Source organism: Neoarius graeffei, chromosome 13 (genome assembly GCF_027579695.1).
Source record: "Neoarius graeffei isolate fNeoGra1 chromosome 13, fNeoGra1.pri, whole genome shotgun sequence".
NCBI classification, from domain to species: domain Eukaryota; kingdom Metazoa; phylum Chordata; class Actinopteri; order Siluriformes; family Ariidae; genus Neoarius; species Neoarius graeffei.
In genome coordinates, this window is record NC_083581.1 from 14,310,295 (window position 1) to 14,330,357 (window position 20,063).

At 40.6% G+C, this 20,063-nt stretch overlaps 1 protein-coding gene across 2 annotated transcripts in view; it reads right to left on the reverse strand.

The window, feature by feature from the left end:
• Window positions 1–8,123: 8,123 nt before the first annotated feature.
• The window catches only part of tmeff2a (transmembrane protein with EGF-like and two follistatin-like domains 2a), a 259,197-nt gene continuing 247,257 nt past the window's right edge, over window positions 8,124–20,063 (reverse strand). For both annotated transcript variants that reach the window (XM_060937298.1, XM_060937297.1), the window contains exons 9-10: window positions 16,445–16,603; window positions 8,124–8,566 (exon numbers count right to left, since the gene is read on the reverse strand). In XM_060937298.1, coding sequence (XP_060793281.1) covers window positions 8,470–8,566; window positions 16,445–16,603 — 256 coding nt within the window. In that variant the 3' untranslated portion in view covers window positions 8,124–8,469. The remainder of the gene's footprint in view (window positions 8,567–16,444; window positions 16,604–20,063) is intronic.

Genomic DNA, 20,063 nt, shown 5'->3' on the forward strand with positions numbered 1-20,063 from the left:
ATTCATCTTTCAGACAAGATAACACTCACAATTCAAAATGTGGAAATTAATATTTGTACACCGAGTTCATTTTGCACCAGTACCATGGCAGGATGATCCGTAATCACACACATTTTCATATTCCCATCCTGCTCTGCTCTCTCTTACACGCACACTCTCGATGAGCAAACTCAACTGCTTTCTGCTATGGCATCAGGAACGTGAACATGAGCTTATATCAAACCTAAGTGTTAACATTGTAAAATGTGTCCCATGGCATTCTTTAGTGGTAAAACACAACTGAGAATGTGAGGAATTCTTGTCGAGCATAATGAACATTGCTACGTTGTGTGTATTGTGAAATTCGTTCATGTCAGTGGATATCAGTGTTTTAAGACTTCATTACACAATAAACCTTTGTTTAAATTTGTTTTTAGTCATTTTTTCACCCTTAGAAATGATCACAAAATACTCACGATCTCTTTTTGAAAAAAAAAATCCTTTGCATGCACTTGAGGACATACACAGGGATAAAGGTTCCTTTATCAGAGTCTGTGATGTGAATTCTCTCATCCTATGCTAAGAAGGAAGACAGATTCTTAGCCTTTTGGCCTCCCCTCTCTCTCTCTCCACACACACACACACACACACACACACCCAGTGCCACTCCTTCCTAATTAAAATTTAGATAAAGCAAAGCGATTTTGAATTATGATGATTACTGTAGCGAATATTTATAGTATCTGTTCACTTTTATTACACTTTTCCTAAAATGCATTTTGAAAAAATTTTGCTCATGCAGATATTTACTGCTGGCCCTTTGAACACCAAGAAAGTCTGCTCTCTGCTGGATAAAAGTATTCACTGCATGAAGTTATTGGCTTAATTTCTCTCACTGCTGATTTGAACACTTCTGACTCAATGTAATATTTTCTACTGTTGGTGAAATTGTTGGAGCAACAACATCAACATCATCATCATCAACAACAACAATAATGACAACAACAAACTTTTTTTTAAATAATTTATTTTCTCTATTATTTGCTCCCTTGTGAGATCACACCTAAGGCTATCTGTAATGATTAGATCTGATTTCAGAGTGAAAATTAACCATCCAGTTTTATATCCAGTCCAGTGTGAACGTGTGGTGAGCTGAACTGCACCAGGTGATGTATTCGTATTGCTCATACTGAAACCAGCAACATCCTGTCGTTGATCTCTCTGGATCTGAAGGATTATTGTCTAATTTGCCCGGTTCACAGCACACTGCTGTTACTTTTGTATTTGTTTGCCATGGGAAAATTCCAGCGTGCAGATAGACATGCCTCTACAGATCTGCCTAAATTTATGGTGTCACTGCACCATTAATAATCACAAAGTTTACTCTCAACATAAATGGATATGCTCAGATCTGAGGGTCACATACACTACTGCACAAGATCTCCTCTTAGTGTCTTTAATCTAATACAATGAAATAGATTGTTATAATGGTACAGTAAATTATTACTCCATTATTCTAGCAATCTATTTCATTGCCTCTGATTAAAGATCTCATCTCATTATCTCTAGCCACTTTATCCTTCTACAGAGTCGCAGGCAAGCTGGAGCCTATCCCAGCTGACTATGGGCGAAAGGCGGGGTACACCCTGGACAAGTCGCCAGGTCATCACAGGGCTGACACATAGACACAGACAACCATTCACACTCACATTCACACCTACGGTCAATTTAGAGTCACTAGTTAACCTAAGCTGCATGTCTTTGGACTGTGGGGGAAACCAGAGCACCCAGAGGAAACCCACGTGGACACAGGGAGAACATGCAAACTCCGCAAAGAAAGGCCCTCGTTGGCCACAGGACTCGAACCCAGACCTTCTTGCTGTGAGGCGACAGCGCTAACCACTACACCACCGTGCCGCCAGTGGCGGCTGCTGGTTTTTAAAACAGGGGAAGCCCATTTTACGCATTCATTGTAAAACCTGTAGGCTGGATATCAAAGCATAGAAAGGTGTGCCCCATTAGCATAGTGAACTAGACAACCCCACCTAGTGGCAGAAAGTATTTTTGCTTGTACATTTCATGTTATAGTCTGGCTTGCTAGGCTAGTGCCTCATATCCTTAATCAAAAATATCAAACATCCAAAAATCACTGGCTATTTAACGAAGAGCCTTGAACATCATACCCTGATATGCAACACAGAGTCTTTAACACAACACCCAGCTGTGCAACACATCCTTGAACATCTTCTGCAACACAGTCTGGAAATTCATAACCAGGTAGGCTATGCAACACACAGAACCTTGAATATTATACCCAGGTATAACCTATAACACAGAGCCCACCATTCTCTTAACATTACTGAACAATATACACACTTCAGATTCATGAACATGAACACTATTTATACACAAATTCTGCCCTCCGCTCCTTTTCCAGAAAATGGTCTGTGACCCTGTCATACTAGCTGGTTGTGCTTTCCAGAGACTTCACCAATTTCTGTTAGCAGCTAGCACTGCAGATCCCAATAAGGCTCAAGCTAGCCTACAACCAGATTGAACTACAAATGAAATAAACGAGTGAATTCGCGAATGATCAAACTGATAGAATGGATGAAAGTTAACGGAGCACAACGAGTAATATTTACATTTATTTACAGAGTAATGTACAGAGACATCAATGAGAAGAAACGTTTATATGAAAAGAAAGTCGGACAGCACTTTGGCACACGACTACACTTTCTCGACATCCGCTGGGGACTGACTGATCATACTTCCGTGTTCCTTGCCGACGCCGAAGTACAGAGCCCGCCCTCCTCATGTCTTTCAAACACTACCGGTACCTCCAATAATCCTTCATCAGCCCGGCTTCTTGTCCCTCCCACTGTCTCGTTTAGTCCCAGAGAAGCCCGGCTTCCCTGGAAGTGACAATTTTGTCGATTTTAGCCAATAACAACTAGCCGAAATTGGCTGTTCAGAGCCCTCTCATAGACTGCAACGGATACCTGGCTGCCAGCCATAGAGCCCATTGAAATAAGAAAGGTTACAGCCAGTGTTGCCAGATTGGGCGGTTTTAAGTGCATTTTGGCGGGTTTTGAACATATTTTGGCTGGAAAATGTCAGCAGTATCTGGCAACGCTGGTTACAGCCTGGCAGCAAAGGTGAGTCTCGTAGCGAACTGCAAGTTCGTCAGACATCACTCAAATAAGTAGCAGGATAGTTATGAACGTAAATACAATCTTGGGCATATATTATGTTATGCAAGTTATTGTTTTAATGAGAATTCAACGTCGTAGATGCCGCAGTTTGGGGAGAGAATTTTAGGGGAAGCTCGGCTTCCCTTGTTGTCTCTGAGAAATCGCCCCTGATGCACACTATTTATACACAAATTCTGCCCTCCGCTCCTTTTCCAGAAAATGGTCTGTGACCCTGTCATACCAGCTGGTTGTGCTTTCCAGAGACTTCACCAATTTCTTCTCAATGGCCAGCAGAGCAAGACTACTTAAACGGTGTTGGCCCATTGTATTTCGAGTGAAAGACTTCACTCTTTTTAAACAAGAGAAGCTACGCTCTACTCCAGCTGATGTGGCGCCAATAGTTGCAACTAAAGACAGCAGCTCGTATAGCTGGGGCATTGAACTGTCCAGCTCCATGTCTTTGAAAAACAACAGAGAATCACTCAGCTTGCCCAGAGTGCCCTGCAAGTCAGTGTTTTTGTACCAAACCTGCAGCTCAGACTGTAGTCTCCCTAAATCAAAAAAATGACCATACATTTTCTCAACACTGATCATGCTTACCGTGTTCCTCGACGCCGCCGAAGTACAGCGACCGCCCTCCTCATGTCTTTCAAACACCACCTCCAATAATCCTTTATCAGCCCGGCTTCTTGGCCCTCACAATGTCCCGTTTACCCCAGAGACATCAATGAGAAGAAACGTTTATATGAAAAGAAATTCGGACAGCACTTTGGCACACGACTATACTTTCTCGACATCTGCTAGGGACTGACTGATCATGCTTACTGTGCTCCTCGCCGAAGTACAGCGACCGCCCTCCTCATGTCTTTCAAACACCACCTCCAATAATCCTTTATCAGCCCGGCTTCTGGCCCTCCCAATGTCCCGTTTACCCCCAGAGATACCCGGCTTCCCTGGAAGTGACGATTTTGTCGATTTTAACCAATAACAACTAGCCGAAATTGGCTGTTCAGAGCCGTCTCGTAGACTGCAACGGATACCCGGCTGCCAGCAAAGGTGATTCTCATAGCAAACTGCAAGTTCGTCAGACATCACTCAAATATTTTTATTATATTTTTATTTATTTATTTATTTTTTCTTTCCTTGTCTATAATTGCAAAGCGTCCTTGGGTTTTTTGAAAGGCGCTATATAAATTTAACTTATTATTATTATTATTATTATTATTATTATTATTATTAAATAAGTTACAGGATGACATAGGGATAGTTATGAACATAAATACAATCTTGGGCATATATTATGTTATGCAAGTTATTGTTTTAATGAGAATTCAACGTCGTAGACGCCGCAGTTTGTGGAGAGAATTTTAGGGGAAGTTCGGCTTCCCTTGTTGTCTCTGAGAAATTGCCCCTGCGTGCCGCCCTTGATTAAAGATACTAAGGCTAATTTAAAAAAAACAACAACAGCAACAAAAAACTGATATGCTGTAATCATCATTAATGTTATTAAATATTAATAATAGTTTATTAATACTAGTAAAACACTTTGGTAATTACAACAGATTGGCTGCTACATGAAATTTCATTAGCGCAACCAAGGAAGATTCATTCACTTTTTTTTAAAGACCTTTGTTTTTACTTACGTTGTTAAACCTGAAAATGTGGTAGAAATGATGGAAGAGTGAACATTAATAAGAACACCTTCTGAAATATTATGCTGAGGTTTTTCCTCAGTTATACGCTATGTGTTCATCAAGGGTATATAAAGCCCCCCCCCCTTTTTACCCAGTGCAATCAGTATAATTCTTGTATAATACGCTATTAATTTTCCACTTTCTGACTCTGAGCTTACATGGCTAGAGAAAAAGTCATTCCTAAAACTCCTGTCTCTGACACTATAAACCCTTCTATGCAAATAAACATTTAATAAACATGTCAAGTATGCATTTTTACATGTCTGTCATGGTTTCATACTCATGCCACACTATTAATCTATGTTAATATTGTGCGAGAACTTGCCATCCTGAGCCACCTGTTTGTTGCAGAAGAATCTGAATTCACTCAGGATTTTCTCTAAATTCCTCAAGAAATAATAAATAAATATTCAATGTTTAAAATTATACTGGAATTATACTGGAAAGAACCTCCGAGACAGAAGGGTATGTCCATTGTTACTTTCTGAATTCTTTGCAATATTATATTTATACATATACCCCACCTTAATATCAAAGGAACAGTAATTGGTGTTTATGTGAGGCTGGAGGGGCATGTCTGGTTGGAACAAAGTTCTCAAGAAACATTTCACACAAGGAGACACACATCCTTGCACACACACATATTAAAGAATTCTGGTTCACCGTTTCCTCTCATGGCGCTGAGACCGCTCAACATGAGGTCGGATTCTCCAGTCTGTTGTTGCAAATAAACAGAAAATCCTCTGCCGACTGGGAATGTCAGGAATCTTGGGAGCTCCTACACTTGTTTTGGTCTTTGCTGTCTGTTGTTATTACCAGGACATTTGGTTAGCATGAACACATTTAGGTCTATTTGACTATATGCAAATAGGTTGAAAATAGGTTCTGTAAACTGAAAATGAGCTTCCAAAGTTTCCAGATGTGAAACTGTCATTTGGATACTGTTGAATTTATAGTTATTCTTACAGAAGCTTACAGTTCTGTTTTCTATTTTCATGAGTTTTTGTTTTAGCTTCACCCTGGCCATGCCCTCTGCTCATAAACGTCACGTGTGCCTAATTTGTTTTACAGGTGTTATAATCCCACACATTGCAAAATTTACTCTTTTCTCTGTATTTTATGTTTTATCATTGCTACAGTTCTACACATTGACTCTTAATACTGAAAGTTTCAACCTCTTCTGGCTCACTCATCCTAATAAAGACCTTGTCAGTGATATATGTGGTGTGTTTCACTGGCATAGAAAGTCTGGTGGCTCAGGGAAGAGCTGTACAGAGTCACACTTTACTATGCCGAGAATAGACCAAGGCCTGTATTCTGCCTCACCTAGCTTAGATAAATTTCAGGTGAGATGGTAAGCAAAGGTGGGACAAAATCTGGAATGGCACAAAAAGAACACATGGGTGTGATGGTCAAAAATTTTGGTATTTAGTATAATGAGTGAGTTGCTTTCTACCCCAGTCTCACTATTTCCAACTGATCCTGCCCCAGTAACTGCCACTGAACTTGCTCCAATCTTAATGTCTACCACTCTCCAGTCACAGTCTGAGTATGTCCCTTGCTTTGACCTCAATCCCAGTCTCTGCATATGATTCTTCTTGGCTTTAGTCTATGCCCCTAACCCTTCACAATTTTAGTCCATGCTCCTGATCCTGCCCCAGACTCAGGCTTTGCCTCTATTGCTCTGCCCCAGACTCAGTTCCTGCACCAGTATCAGGTTCTGCTTCTGTTTCGGTCTCTTCCAGACTATACCCCTGATCCCACTCCAAGCTCAATCTCTGCCCTGATCCCACTCCAGTCTGTCTCTGTCACAGATCCCATCCCAGTCTCACTTTCTGTCATTGATCCTGCCCTAGTCCCAGTCTCTCCCACTGATCCTGCCTTAGTCCCAATCTCTCCCACTGATCCTGCCTTAGTCCCAGTCTCTCCCACTGATTCTGCCCTAGTCCCAGTCTCTCCCACTGATTCTGCCCTAGTCCCAGTCTCTCCCACTGATTCTGCCCTAGTCCCAGTCTCTCCCACTGATCCTGCCTTAGTCCCAGTCTCTCCCACAGATCCTGCCCTAGTCCCAGTCTCTCCCACTGATCCTGTCTTAGTCCCAGTCTCTCCCACTAATCCTGTCCTATCCCAGTCTCTCCCACTGATCCTGCTCATGACTCACAAGGACACTGATCTTGTAGTACCTGTAGCTCTCAGGTATTCTTATACAGGTTCCAGTTACTTAAAGTTTATTTGAAGGACCACTTTACCACACATCAAATTTTCATTCAGGAATTTTAGACCAACATCTTTACCATTGTGTTGTCAGAGAATAAATATTCAATATATTAAAAAAAAAAAAAATCCAACAAAAACAAAACCATCGTCATAACCTCATATACCACATCAACTTTGCTACAGTCTGTATACTGATTCTACTATGACTGTTGTCTCAGAAACACAGGTTTATGGTGAATAGTGCCTTCATAATATGCATGTGTCAGTATGATCAACAAATGAGTAATATGGAGTTCAAACCTTGAGTGTAAATGGAGGGAAAATTGGGAAGTCAGGAGAGTCCTTCCTTGGTGGATTCTGACCTGCAGCCAGAATCAACTTTACAAATTTACAATGAAATTAAGCTCCTGTTAAAATGTTAGTTAAGAGTCATTGTTGTCCTTTTTCCAATTTGTAGTAAGGACAGCTTCAGAGTGACTGATTTTTTTTTTTTTTAATCTTTAGTACAATTATGCACTGTTTCACTTAGAGTGTCTAGACCAAAACTGTCAAGAAGTTAATTATTATTTTCCCTCTTCACTTTTGGCAGAATATGCCAATTGGTTTGTGAATCAGTATGCAAATCAGTGTGTCAGCTATGTTGAGTGATAGTCTCATATTCAGTGGATCAAATACTGGCTTCTTTTTTATGAAGATTTGGTTGAACAGCTCAATGTGAGGTGCACTATGTATGTATATTATTTTTTGAAGATTACCAATATCGATTATGATGTTTCAACTGGAATAGCATTTTAATGAGTCAGTTCCGATAAGTTCTGATCTAAGGCACAAGAAGTTACATTATTTTGCACAAATCTACCCCCTAGTGGTCAGAACAGGTGAAACATTTAACGAATATCAGGCTGTGAGAGGGTGTTCATAGCAAAATCATTAATCTAAAATTTACATTAACCCACAGATGTAGTGTTGTCTATAAAAAAGTTAAGAACCTCTATTCTTGCCAAATAGGCATCCACCATAAAAATACAGTTGCATGCTATTATCTGTTTTGTGATATAAATTATTTATTTACATTTACAGAAAAAGACCCCACCAAGACAAAACAAAGAAACTAGTGGAAATATTACCCATACATAACCAAATAGTAGGACTTGCCCTAACATAATGTCCTAAGATCCTCTCAGTTTGTGTCCTGTGCCACAGGTAGAAGGCACCGTGTGTCACCCCCCTCAGCCTCGCCTATAACCCCATCATCACCCTCTCATCCCTGTCTTGTAATACGGTCTGGTATGGTCCATCTTGTTGCACCAGGAGGGAGTGGCTGTTTTTGTATCTTTAATCTCTTGTTACTACATATCCCACAATTGTGAGGCTTCTCCCGACACTTAGATGAGGCGGGTGGAGGCGCGCAGGGTGTTCTCAGAGTTGTAGTGCGTGACGTTTTGCTTTTGACGGTTGATACGGTTAGTCCGTGGGCACTTCCTGTACAAATGACAAAAATCACAAAAGGTAGGTGGATATTAATGACAACTGAGTGCATATTTTAAGCTTCACAAAAATTCTAAGTGGGAGGTGTGTGGGATCTGGATTTGCACAAGAAGAGATGTTTCATAAACCTGGTCTTTGCTCCCACCTAGTGGTATAATACGAACATGTTGGGTACAGTATGGCTATTCCTTTCTTGCCACTGTTTTTGTTTTATAGGTAAGTAATGTTGCTGATACAAGAGGTGGGTTTCTTTCCTTCCTTCCTTCCTCCCTTCCTTTCAATTCTATTCCACAAAACAACTAGTGGTGTTCATTATGGCAATGTACTCATAGTGTGGCAGCTATGAATTAGGTCATGTTGGCTCCAGAGGCCATGGCGAGCATGGTCCACTTTTTATTTGGCTGAAGACCTTAAAAGGTTGCATCTATTTAATCAGAGTAAGAAACAAAGTAAATATTTTGACACCATCAGTCTAAAATGAAATTGAACATGCTAATTTCACCATGCCTTCATCCTGACTTAATCCTTGATTTCCACATTTTGTATAAGCCTTGTCTTTTTTGGTGCCTTAATATATTATCTACAAGCCCAAATCAGAAAAAGCTGGGACAGTATCGAAAACGGTATGCAAATTACAAACAAAGCAGTGATTTCTAAACTGAATTTGAGTTCTATTTCATTGCAGACAGAATGAACCCAAGATGTTTCATGTTTTTCTGGTCAACTTCATTTCATTTGTTAATATACATCCATTCCTGTGTTTCAGACCTGCAACACATTCCAAAAAAAAGTTGGGACGGGGCAATTTAGGGCTAGTAATGAGGTAAAACAATTAAATAATGATGTGATTTGAAACAGGCCATGTCAACAGGTGACTGTAATCATGATTTGGTACAAAATCAGTATCCAGGAAAGGTCTAGTCTTTGAGGAGCAAAGATGGGCCGAGGAGCTCCAGTTTGTCAACAAATGCATGATAAAATTATTGAAATGTTTAAAAATAATGCTCCTCAAAGAAAGATAGTTGTCATGTTGCTTCAGACAGCGACTCGTACACAGCACCACGCTCAAGCTTATTAGGACTAATTGCCATGCACCTGTTCCTGATCAGGGCACTATCACAGCTTGCACTTATAAGGACTCTCAGTGACACACAGACTTTGCGAAGTATACATTCTGTACATTGTGTCTGATGTTACCAAGCCTTGTGTTATATTGCTTGACGTTATAAGCCTTGTGTTGTATTGCTTATCTAGTTTTGACTCCTGTTTTGCATTTTATGATTTTGCCCTCTGTCTTAGCCTTTAATATTCTATCTGTGCCTCGCATGACCCTTGCCTGTTTCTCCACATTGCTTTTGATCATTGATTTGGAGCTGTTTGCCAGCTTGTTTGGAAATTAAACTCTTTCTGCACTTACATCCATCTATCACCCATTACATGACAATTGCAAGGGATTTGGATATTTCACCCTCTACGGTGCATGATATCATTAAATGATTCAAGGAATCTGGAGGAATTTTGGTGCCTAAAGGGCAAGGTTATAAGCCTAAGCTGAACACCCATGATTTCTGATCTCTCAGATGGCACTGCATCAAGACCCGTCATTCATATATAGCTGATATAACACATGGGCTTGGGATTACTTTGGCAAACCTTTGTCAAGCACTACGTCATTATATCCACAAATGCCAGTTAAAACTTTACTGTGCAAAAAGGAAGCCTTATGTTAACTGTGTCCAGAAGCACCATCAACTTCTCTGGGCTCAGAGGCATCTGGGATGTACCATCACACAGTGGAAACATGTATTGTGTTCAGACAAATCAGTATTCCAGGTCTTTTTGGAAGAAATGGACACTGTGTGCTCTGGACCAAAGACGAAAAGGACCATCCAGGCTGTTACCAGGAACAAGTCCAAAAGCCAGGGTCTGTCATGGTATGGAATTGTGTCAGTGGCCTTGGCAAAGGTAACTTACACTTCTCTGATGGGGCATTAATGCAGAAAAGTACACTGAGATTTTGTAGCAACATATACTGCCTTCAAGACAACATCTTTTCCAGGGATATTTCAACAAGATAATGCAAAACCACATTCTGCCCACATTACAAAGGCATGGCTGTGGAAGAAGAGGGTGCCTGTCCCATCTGTTCCCAATAGAGAATCTCATCTCATCTCATTATCTCTAGCCGCTTTATCCTGTTCTACAGGGTCGCAGGCATGCTGGAGCCTATCCCAGCTGACTACGGGCGAAAGGCGGGGTACACTCTGGACAAGTCGCCAGGTCATCACAGGGCTGACACATAGACACAAACAACCATTCACACTCACATTCACACCTATGGTCAATTTAGAGTCACCAGTTAACCTAACCTGCATGTCTTTGGACTGTGGGGGAAACCAGAGCACCCGGAGGAAACCCACGTGGACACGGGGAGAACATGCAAACTCCGCACAGAAAGGCCCTCGCCGGCCATGGGGCTTGAACCTGGACCTTCTTGCTGTGAGGCGACAGCGCTAACCACTACACCACTGTGCCACCCGTGGCAAATTTAGAAATGAAAAATATGACAATGATGACCCTGTACTGTTGCACACCTTAAGACCTGTTTGCAGGAAGAATGGGACAAAAATAACACCTGAAATGCTTCATCACTTGGTGTCTTCAGTTCATAAACATATTTTAAGTGTTGTGAGAAGGAATGGAAACATTATAAAGTGGGAAATTACCTTTTTTTGAAATGTGTTGCAAGAATCAAATTGAAATGTGCTAATTCTGAAAAAACAATAAAATTCATGAGGTCAAACATCAAATAATGTGCTTTTGTATTGTTTTGAACGCAATACAGATCAAAGATTATTTACAAATCATTTTTTCCAGTTTCATATTACATTTCATCATACCGTCTCAACTTTTTCTGATTTGGGGTTGTAGCAGTGACTGGTGCAAAAAAAGGGTAACGCTTCCATTTAAGGTTCAGTAATAAACTACTTCTAAGCAAGACTGTTGTTAAATTATTCTATAAACCTTTTATATAACTGTAGTAAATACAACCCTGATTCCAAAAAAGTTGGGACAAAGGACAAATTGTAAATAAAAACGAAATGCAATAATTTACAAATCTCAAAAACTGATATTGTATTCACAATAGAACATAGACAACATATCAAATGTTGAAAGTGAGACATTTTGAAATTTCATGCCAAATATTGGCTCATTTGAAATTTCATGACAGCAGCACATCTCAAAAAAGTTGGGACAGGGGCAATAAGAGGCTGGAAAAGTTAAAGCTACAAAAAAGGAACAGCTGGAGGACCAAATTGCAACTCATTAGGTCAATTGGGAATAGGTCATTAACATAACTGGGTATAAAAAGAGCATCTTGGAGTGGCAGCGGCTCTCAGAAGTAAAGACGGGAAGAGGATCACCAATCCCCCTAATTCTGCGCCGACAAATAGTGGAGCAATATCAGAAAGGAGTTTGACAGTGTAAAATTGCAAAGAGTTTGAACATATCATCATCTACAGTGCATAATATCATCAAAAGATTCAGAGAATCTGGAAGAATCTCTGTGCGTAAGGGTCAAGGCCGGAAAACCATACTGGGTGCCCGTGATCTTCGGGCCCTTAGACGGCACTGCATCACATACAGGCATGCTTCTGTATTGGAAATCACAAAATGGGCTCAGGAATATTTCCAGAGAACATTATCTGTGAACACAATTCACCGTGCCATCCGCTGTTGCCAGCTAAAACTCTATAGTTCAAAGAAGAAGCCGTATCTAAACATGATCCAGAAGTGCAGATGTCTTCTCTGGGCCAAGGCTCATTTAAAATGGACTGTGGCAAAGTAGAAAACTGTTCTGTGGTCAGACGAATCAAAATTTGAAGTTCTTTATGGAAATCAGGGACGCTGTGTCATTCAGACCAAAGAGGAGAAGAACGACCCAAGTTGTTATCAGCGCTCAGTTCAGAAGCCTGCATCTCTGATGGTATGGGGTTGCATTAGTGCATGTGGCATGGGCAGCTTACACATCTGGAAAGACACCATCAATGCTGAAAGGTATATCCAGGTTCTAGAGCAACATATGCTCCCATCCAGACGACGTCTCTTTCAGGGAAGACCTTGCATTTTCCAACATGACAATGCCAAACCACATACTGCATCAATTACAGCATCATGGATGCGTAGAAGAAGGGTCCGGGTACTGAACTGGCCAGCCTGCAGTCTAGATCTTTCACCCATAGAAAACATTTGGCGCATCATAAAACGAAAGATACAACAAAAAAGACCTAAGACAGTTGAGCAACTAGAATCCTACATTAGACAAGAATGGGTTAACATTCCTATCCCTAAACTTGAGCAACTTGTCTCCTCAGTCCCCAGACGTTTACAGACTGTTGTAAAGAGAAAAGGGGATGTCTCACAGTGGTAAACATGGCCTTGTCCCAACTTTTTTGAGATGTGTTGTTGTCATGAAATTTAAAATCACCTAATTTTCCTCTTTAAATTATACATTTTCTCAGTTTAAACATTTGATATGTCATCTACGGTATGCTCTATTCTGAATAAAATATGGAATTTTGAAACTTCCACATTATTGCATTCCGTTTTTATTTACAATTTATACTTTGTCCCAACTTTTTTGGAATCAGGGTTGTACATTCATGAACTAATTTGAAATTCAATGAATGTAAAGGTCAACAAGGTTTCTCAACTCCAGTTCTCAGGACTCAGTGCTTTTCCTCGGCTTGCAATCCAGCTCATAAACAGTGTCTCATCTTATTATCAAGATGGTGAGAAGCGTCATTATTAACCACGTGATTAATAATGCCTCATTGTATTGCCTCATTAGTAACATGTTATATAAATGTATTTTAAACATTAATCAATATTATGAATTGATCAGCAACTGATGCTTAATCTTTATATTGCTTGCTTATGAATAGTTTATGAGCAAACCTTAAATTAAAGTGTTCCCAAAAATGGAATTTAAAAAAAAAAGGAAGTTTCTGACCATTTAAAGATCAAGTTTAACATTTTTGCCTCTTGGTTTCGTAACAACTGTTTTGCCTCATGTAATCTTCATGGGAAGTATTACATGTCTAGTCTCTGGGGTAAAGGTCAGCCTCTCTGGTTAAAGTCATCTGTAACAGTGAGACTACATTTCTTCACTCTTGTAAGAACACTTCCCCTTCACACATCCAGGCAGATTCAGATTACAGGCTGTAGAGTGTCTGTTCTGTTGCGGTGCTATATTTCTTTAGGGCGGGACAGAGAAGCAGGAAGTACACTCCAGTAAACTCATGTTGAGGTTGTTATTTAATTTTTATGTATGTTTAATTTACTCTTGTATCTTACATCTGTTTCTGTTGTATAACAAAATAATAATTATCTTAATTCAAATGTTTTGTCTTTTTCTATTTATTTGTGGACGTATTTTTCATAATTTCTTGCTGATTTTGTTTATATTCGGTGGGACTGTGGGCAGCTACACCACTGGAGTTACATCCTGACCTCTTTTGGTGGACTATTTTTCTGTTTGTTTTGTAATTGTAAAGCGACTGTGTGTGTGTGTGAGGAAGGTGCTATAGAAGATAAAATTATTATTATTATTATTATTATTATTATATTTGCTGTGATATTTCATCCATCCATCCGTTATCTAGACCGCTTATCCATCAGGTTCGTGGGGGAAGCTGGAGACAATCCCAGCTGACTTCAGGTAAGTGGGGTTCACCCTGGACAGGTCGCCAGTCTATCACAGAGCTAACACAGAGATAAACAACCACCACACTCACATTCACACCTATGGGCAATTTAGAGTAGCCAGTTGACCGAATCCACATGTCCTTGGATTGTGGGAGGAAACCGGAGACCCGGAGCAAACCCACATAGGCACGAGGAGAACATGCAAACTCCTCACAGACCTTAAGCCAGAAACTTCTTGCTGTGAGGCGACATGTGCCACCCATGATACTTCGTCTTGTTTCTAATTTCTTACACATTTTTGGACATTTTGTCAAGATTTTTCTCAATTTTCTTAAAAGCTTGCAGCACTTTATCTATGCTTGTGGAGCATCAATCCATTCCATCCATTATCCATAACCGCTTATCCTGTGCAGGGTCGCAGGCAAGCTGGAGCCTATCCCAGCTGACTATGGGCAAGAGGCGGGATACACCCTGGACAAGTCGCCAGATCATCACAGGGCTGACACATAGAGACAAACAACCATTTACACTCACATTCACACCTACCGTCAATTTTGAACCACCAATTAGCCTAACCTGCATGTCTTTGGACTGTAGGAGAAACTGGAGCACCCGGAGGAAACCCACGCAGACACGGGGAGAACATGCAAACTCCACACAGAAAGGCCCCCATCAGTCACTGGGTTTGAACCCAGAACCTTCTTGCTGTGAGGCGACAGTGCTAACCACTACACCACCACACTGCCCGCTTGTGGAGCATTTCTTCTTAAATATGAATTGTCTTTGCAGCTTATACAGCTTTTGTATTTTCTTACTTTTTTCACTTATTAATTTCTTGTATTTGCACTGACCGCACCTTTGCAAGTCTGTGCACAGATTGACAAACCCATTGGGAATTTTCCAGATGCTCCAGATGGCTGGTCTGCTATTCATGCATCTCTCATTGATCTGTAAGTAAACACTCCCCCTGCTGGCTCTGCATGTCCTTTCTGTGTCGCTTCAGAGTCATTTCTGAATATTTGTTTAGAAGGTTATTTCAGAGTGGAGCGGATTTAAACTTTAATCACTGATCCCCGCACAGACACCACATTCTGCTGACCTTTAACAAAGTGTTAATTCAGCGGCCTCCCACTGGAGCCGAATACACCCCACTGGAAGTCGAACCGTGATGAGGTGTGTGTGTGCATCAACTGCAGCATTCATATTCTATGAATCTTCGGTTGTGACATCCTTATTGTTTTATGGTAACACAAAAGAAAATAATAAAGTGTAAGAATAAGACGCTACGTATTTACAAGGGACAGGGTTGGAATGAACACAGTGAATGAATACAAATTACATCAGCTCCTCTTTTTACCTTGAAAACCCAATGTGCACAGTGTAGTGACTTTTTCATAATGATATACAATTCGATTTCATTTATATTGTAGACTTCATGTTAATATTTTAGTGTTACAAATTACTGTCTAACAGAGCTCATGGCAAATGCATTTTTATGACTGTTTTGTGCTTTTGTGGCTGTTCACTCATGTACGAGCCTCTAGGACAGAACTATTATTAGCTAATTTCTTGTTTCTATGATAGCAAGTGGTATTTAAATTAGTTTTGACACATGTTTTGATTAATTCTGATATAAAGATGATTTTCCATGTGTAATGAGCTGTCTGATTCACATTCGGAAACCACAACTGATTGGTTTCATAAAAACAATTGAGTGAGTTGTGGTTATACAGTATAGTAGCTGGATACAGTAGTCTATTCATGTTTAAAATACATCGTGGACAATCACTGGTTTTGTAGATGTACGCTACCAATGGCATAAGCACTACAACATAGATAGATAGATAGATAGATAGATAGATAGATAGATAGATAGATAGATAGATAGATAGATAGATAGATAGATTCAGTTGTTAAACTAGGATACTGCACTTGAATTTTTGGCATTGTGTTTGTGCTAAAAGATGGGTCTTATCAAGTGGTAAGTGAAATTTTGTCAAAACTACTCCTAAATGGTAAATTTCAATTCAATATAAATAATGTACATGAAACTAAAACGGTTACAAGATGAAACAATCCAAAGCACTGAAGATGTCTCATCTTGTGTGCAACTTTGTGTGTATATATATATATATATGTGTGTGTATGTATGGGTAGACTCACCGGGTGATACACAGCACTACCACACAGATGATGGCCACCTGCAGGGCTCCGATGATGGAAGCAATGAGGACGTAGTGGACTTTTCCAGAACCCGGCACCACATACAGCACGTTGTACTCCTTGGTGTCACACTGTGGGCCACTGAAGCCTGAGTGACAACTGTGTGGACCAAAAATTGACCAATGAGGAAAGGACAACAGACCAGAGAAGGAAAATACCAATATGAGTACATCGATGGACCATTGAATGTAAGTAAATGAGGGTTCCAATAGAGGGTAAGGCAATGGGCAATGCAGGTAAAGAGATGGGACAATAGACCAATAAAGGCCAATAAATGTATAAATGTGGTGGGACAATGCACCATTGAAAAAGAAATATGGACAATGGGCCAGTGAAGGAAGGCTAACGGGCCAAGTGAGGGAACGGCAACGGGCCAGTGAGGGAAAGCCAACGGGCCAGTGAGGGATTGCCAATGAGCCAGTGAGGGATTGCTAGTGGCCAGTGAGGGATCGCCAGCGGGCCAGCGAGGGATCGCCAACGGGCCAGCAAAGGAAGGCCAACGGGTCAGAGAGGGAAGGCCAATGAGCCAGTGAGGGAACGCCAATGGGGCAGTGATTGAAGGCCAACGGGCCAGCGAGGGAACGCCAACGGGCTAGTGAGGGAAGGCCAACAGACCAGTGAGGGAAGGCCAACAGGCTAGTGAGTGAAGGCCAATGGGCCAGTGAGTGAGGGCAAATGGGCCAGCGAGGGAATGCCAACAGGGTAATGGGTGAATGAGAATGGGACAATGGACCAATAAGAGTGGGACAGTTAACCAATAAGGGAAAAGCAACAGTCCAAAGATGGTTAGTGTGACTTAGCATCAGATAATAAGTCAATTAAGAGGAATAGACTCAAAATCCACTTGATAAGGAACACCTGTACCCCTGCTTATTAATGCAATTATCCAATCAACCAGTCATGTGGCAGCATTGCAATGCATAAAATCAGGCAGATACAGGGTCAAGAGCTTCAGTTAATGTTCATACCAAACATCAGAATGAGGAAAAAATCTCAGTGACTTTGAATGTGGTGTGGCTGGTGGTGCCAACCATGTACAGTGGATCATCTCTAAAAAATGAAGCCACCACAGGTCTAGTGCCCCTGCTGGCTGGCGCCACCCATCCTATTTTGCGTTTCAAAACAGCCTTTCTTCCATGTCACTTTTCTTGTCGAAACTGTCTTTCCATCTCCAGTGTCTAATTCGAAAAGTTAGTTCAGGGTTCATTATTTGCTGAAGTTAAACTTTCATAATAAGTGTCCTATTCCTTCGATTGCTTGCGTTCTGATCTAAGCGAAAGCGGGGGGATACGGAAGGGAGCAGTAGCTCACAGTTGATCTTGCTCATCATCAGGAATTCCTCAGAACATTCCGGCACAAAACCTGCCTTGGAATCTCGGTCGGCATCTATGCTTTTGTCTGCCTTTAGCATAAGTTTTAGTTTTCCCAGCAAATTGTTTTTAATATGTATATTGTAAGAAGGCATGAATACACTTGGGAATGAAGTGACTGACAGCTTTAGCTGGAAGAGACCGGCAGCCGGTCACCGGCTGCAGCTTACATATACTTACTTAATTAGACTTTTCTGAAAACATGCACTAATATATACTGTTAGCCATTTCTATTAAAAACATTTGAAACATTGAGAGGTTTCATTGGAAAAGGCTAGTTTAATCGTGCAAGCTACCTTGTCATATAGCAACCTTGAAAGCTATATTATTTCAGTATTAACGACATCCAGCCAGTCAGCTATCGGGATTGCGCATAAACCATTTGTTCGTCAGTGAACACATACACTACTAACAACATTTACAGTGGTGCTTGAAAGTTTGTGAACCCTTTAGAATTTTCTATATTTCTGCATAAATATGACCTAAAACATCATCAGATTTTCACACAAATCCTAAAAATAGATAAAGAGAACCCAGTTAAAAAAATGAGACAAAATATTATACTTGGTCATTTATTTATTGAGGAAAATGATCCAATATTACATATCTGTGCAAAAGTATGTGAACCTCTAGAATTAGCAGTTAATTTGAAGGTGAAATTAGAGTCAGGTGTTTTCAATCAATGGGATGACAATCAGGTGTGAGTGGGCACCCTGTTTTATTTAAAGAACAGGGATCTATCAAAGTCTGATCTTCACAACACATGTTTGTGGAAGTATATCATGGCACGAACAAAGGAGGTTTCTGAGGACCTCAGAAAAAGCGTTGTTGATGCTCATCAGGCTGGAAAAGGTTACAAAATGATCTCTAAAGAGTTTGGACTCCACCAATACACTGTCAGACAGATTGTGTACAAATGGAAGAAATTCAAGACCATTGTTACCCTCCCCAGGAGTGGTCAACCAACAAAGATCACTCCAAGAGCAAGGCGTGTAATAGTCGGTGAGGTCACAAAGGACCCCAGGGTAACTTCTAAGCAACTGAAGGCCTCTCTCACATTGGCTAATGTTCATGTTCATGAGTCCACCATCAGGAGAACACTGAACAACAATGGTGTGCATGGCAGGGTTGCAAGGAGAAAGCCACTGCTCTCCATAAAGAACATTGCTGCTCATCTGCAGTTTGCTAAAGATCACATGGACAAGCCAAAAGGCTATTGGAAAATGTTTTGTGGACAGATGAGACCAAAATAGAACTTTTTGGCTTAAATGAGAAGTGTTATGTTTGGAGAAAGGAAAACACTGCATTCCAGCATAAGAACCTTATCCCATCTGTGAAACATGGTGGTGGTAGTATCATGGTTTGGGCCTGTTTTGCTGCATCTGGGCCAGGATGGCTTGCCATCATTGATGGAACAATGAATTCTGAATTATACTAGCGAATTCTAAAGGAAAATGTCAGGACATCTGTCTATGAACTGAATTTCAGGAGAAGGTGGGTCATGCAGCAAGACAACGACCCTAAGCACACAAGTTGTTCTACCAAAGAATGGTTAAAGAAGAATAAAGTTAATGTTTTGGAATGGCCAAGTCAAAGTCCTGACCTTAATCCAATCGAAATGTTGTGGAAAGACCTGAAGCGAGCAGTTCATGTGAGGAAACCCACCAACATCCCAGAGTTGAAGCTGTTCTGTACAGAGGAATGGGCTAAAATTCCTTCAAGCCGGTGTGCAGTACTGATCAACAGTTACCGGAAATGTTTAGTTGCAGTTATTGCTGCACAAGGGGGTCACACCAGATACTGAAAGCAAAGGTTCACATACTTTTGCCACTCACAGATATGTAATACTGGATCATTTTCCTCAATAAATAAAGGACCAAGTATAATATTTTTGTCTCATTTGTTTAACTGGGTTCTCTTTATCTACTTTTAGGACTTGTGTGAAAATCTGATGATGTTTTAGGTCATATTTATACAGAAATATAGAAAATTCAAAAGGGTTCACAAACTTTCAAGCACAACTGTAGATGGATTTTCTAAGTAGCTAGTTAGTTTACAGTGCACTTGGAATAGAAATGTGTCCCAAATAACAAGTTAGTAACTCACACTACACTCCTGGAGCAATCCGCACCCGTATGATGAACAAATTTCCAGTTCACAATTTATCCGTGTAATAAATGTCCTTCCTA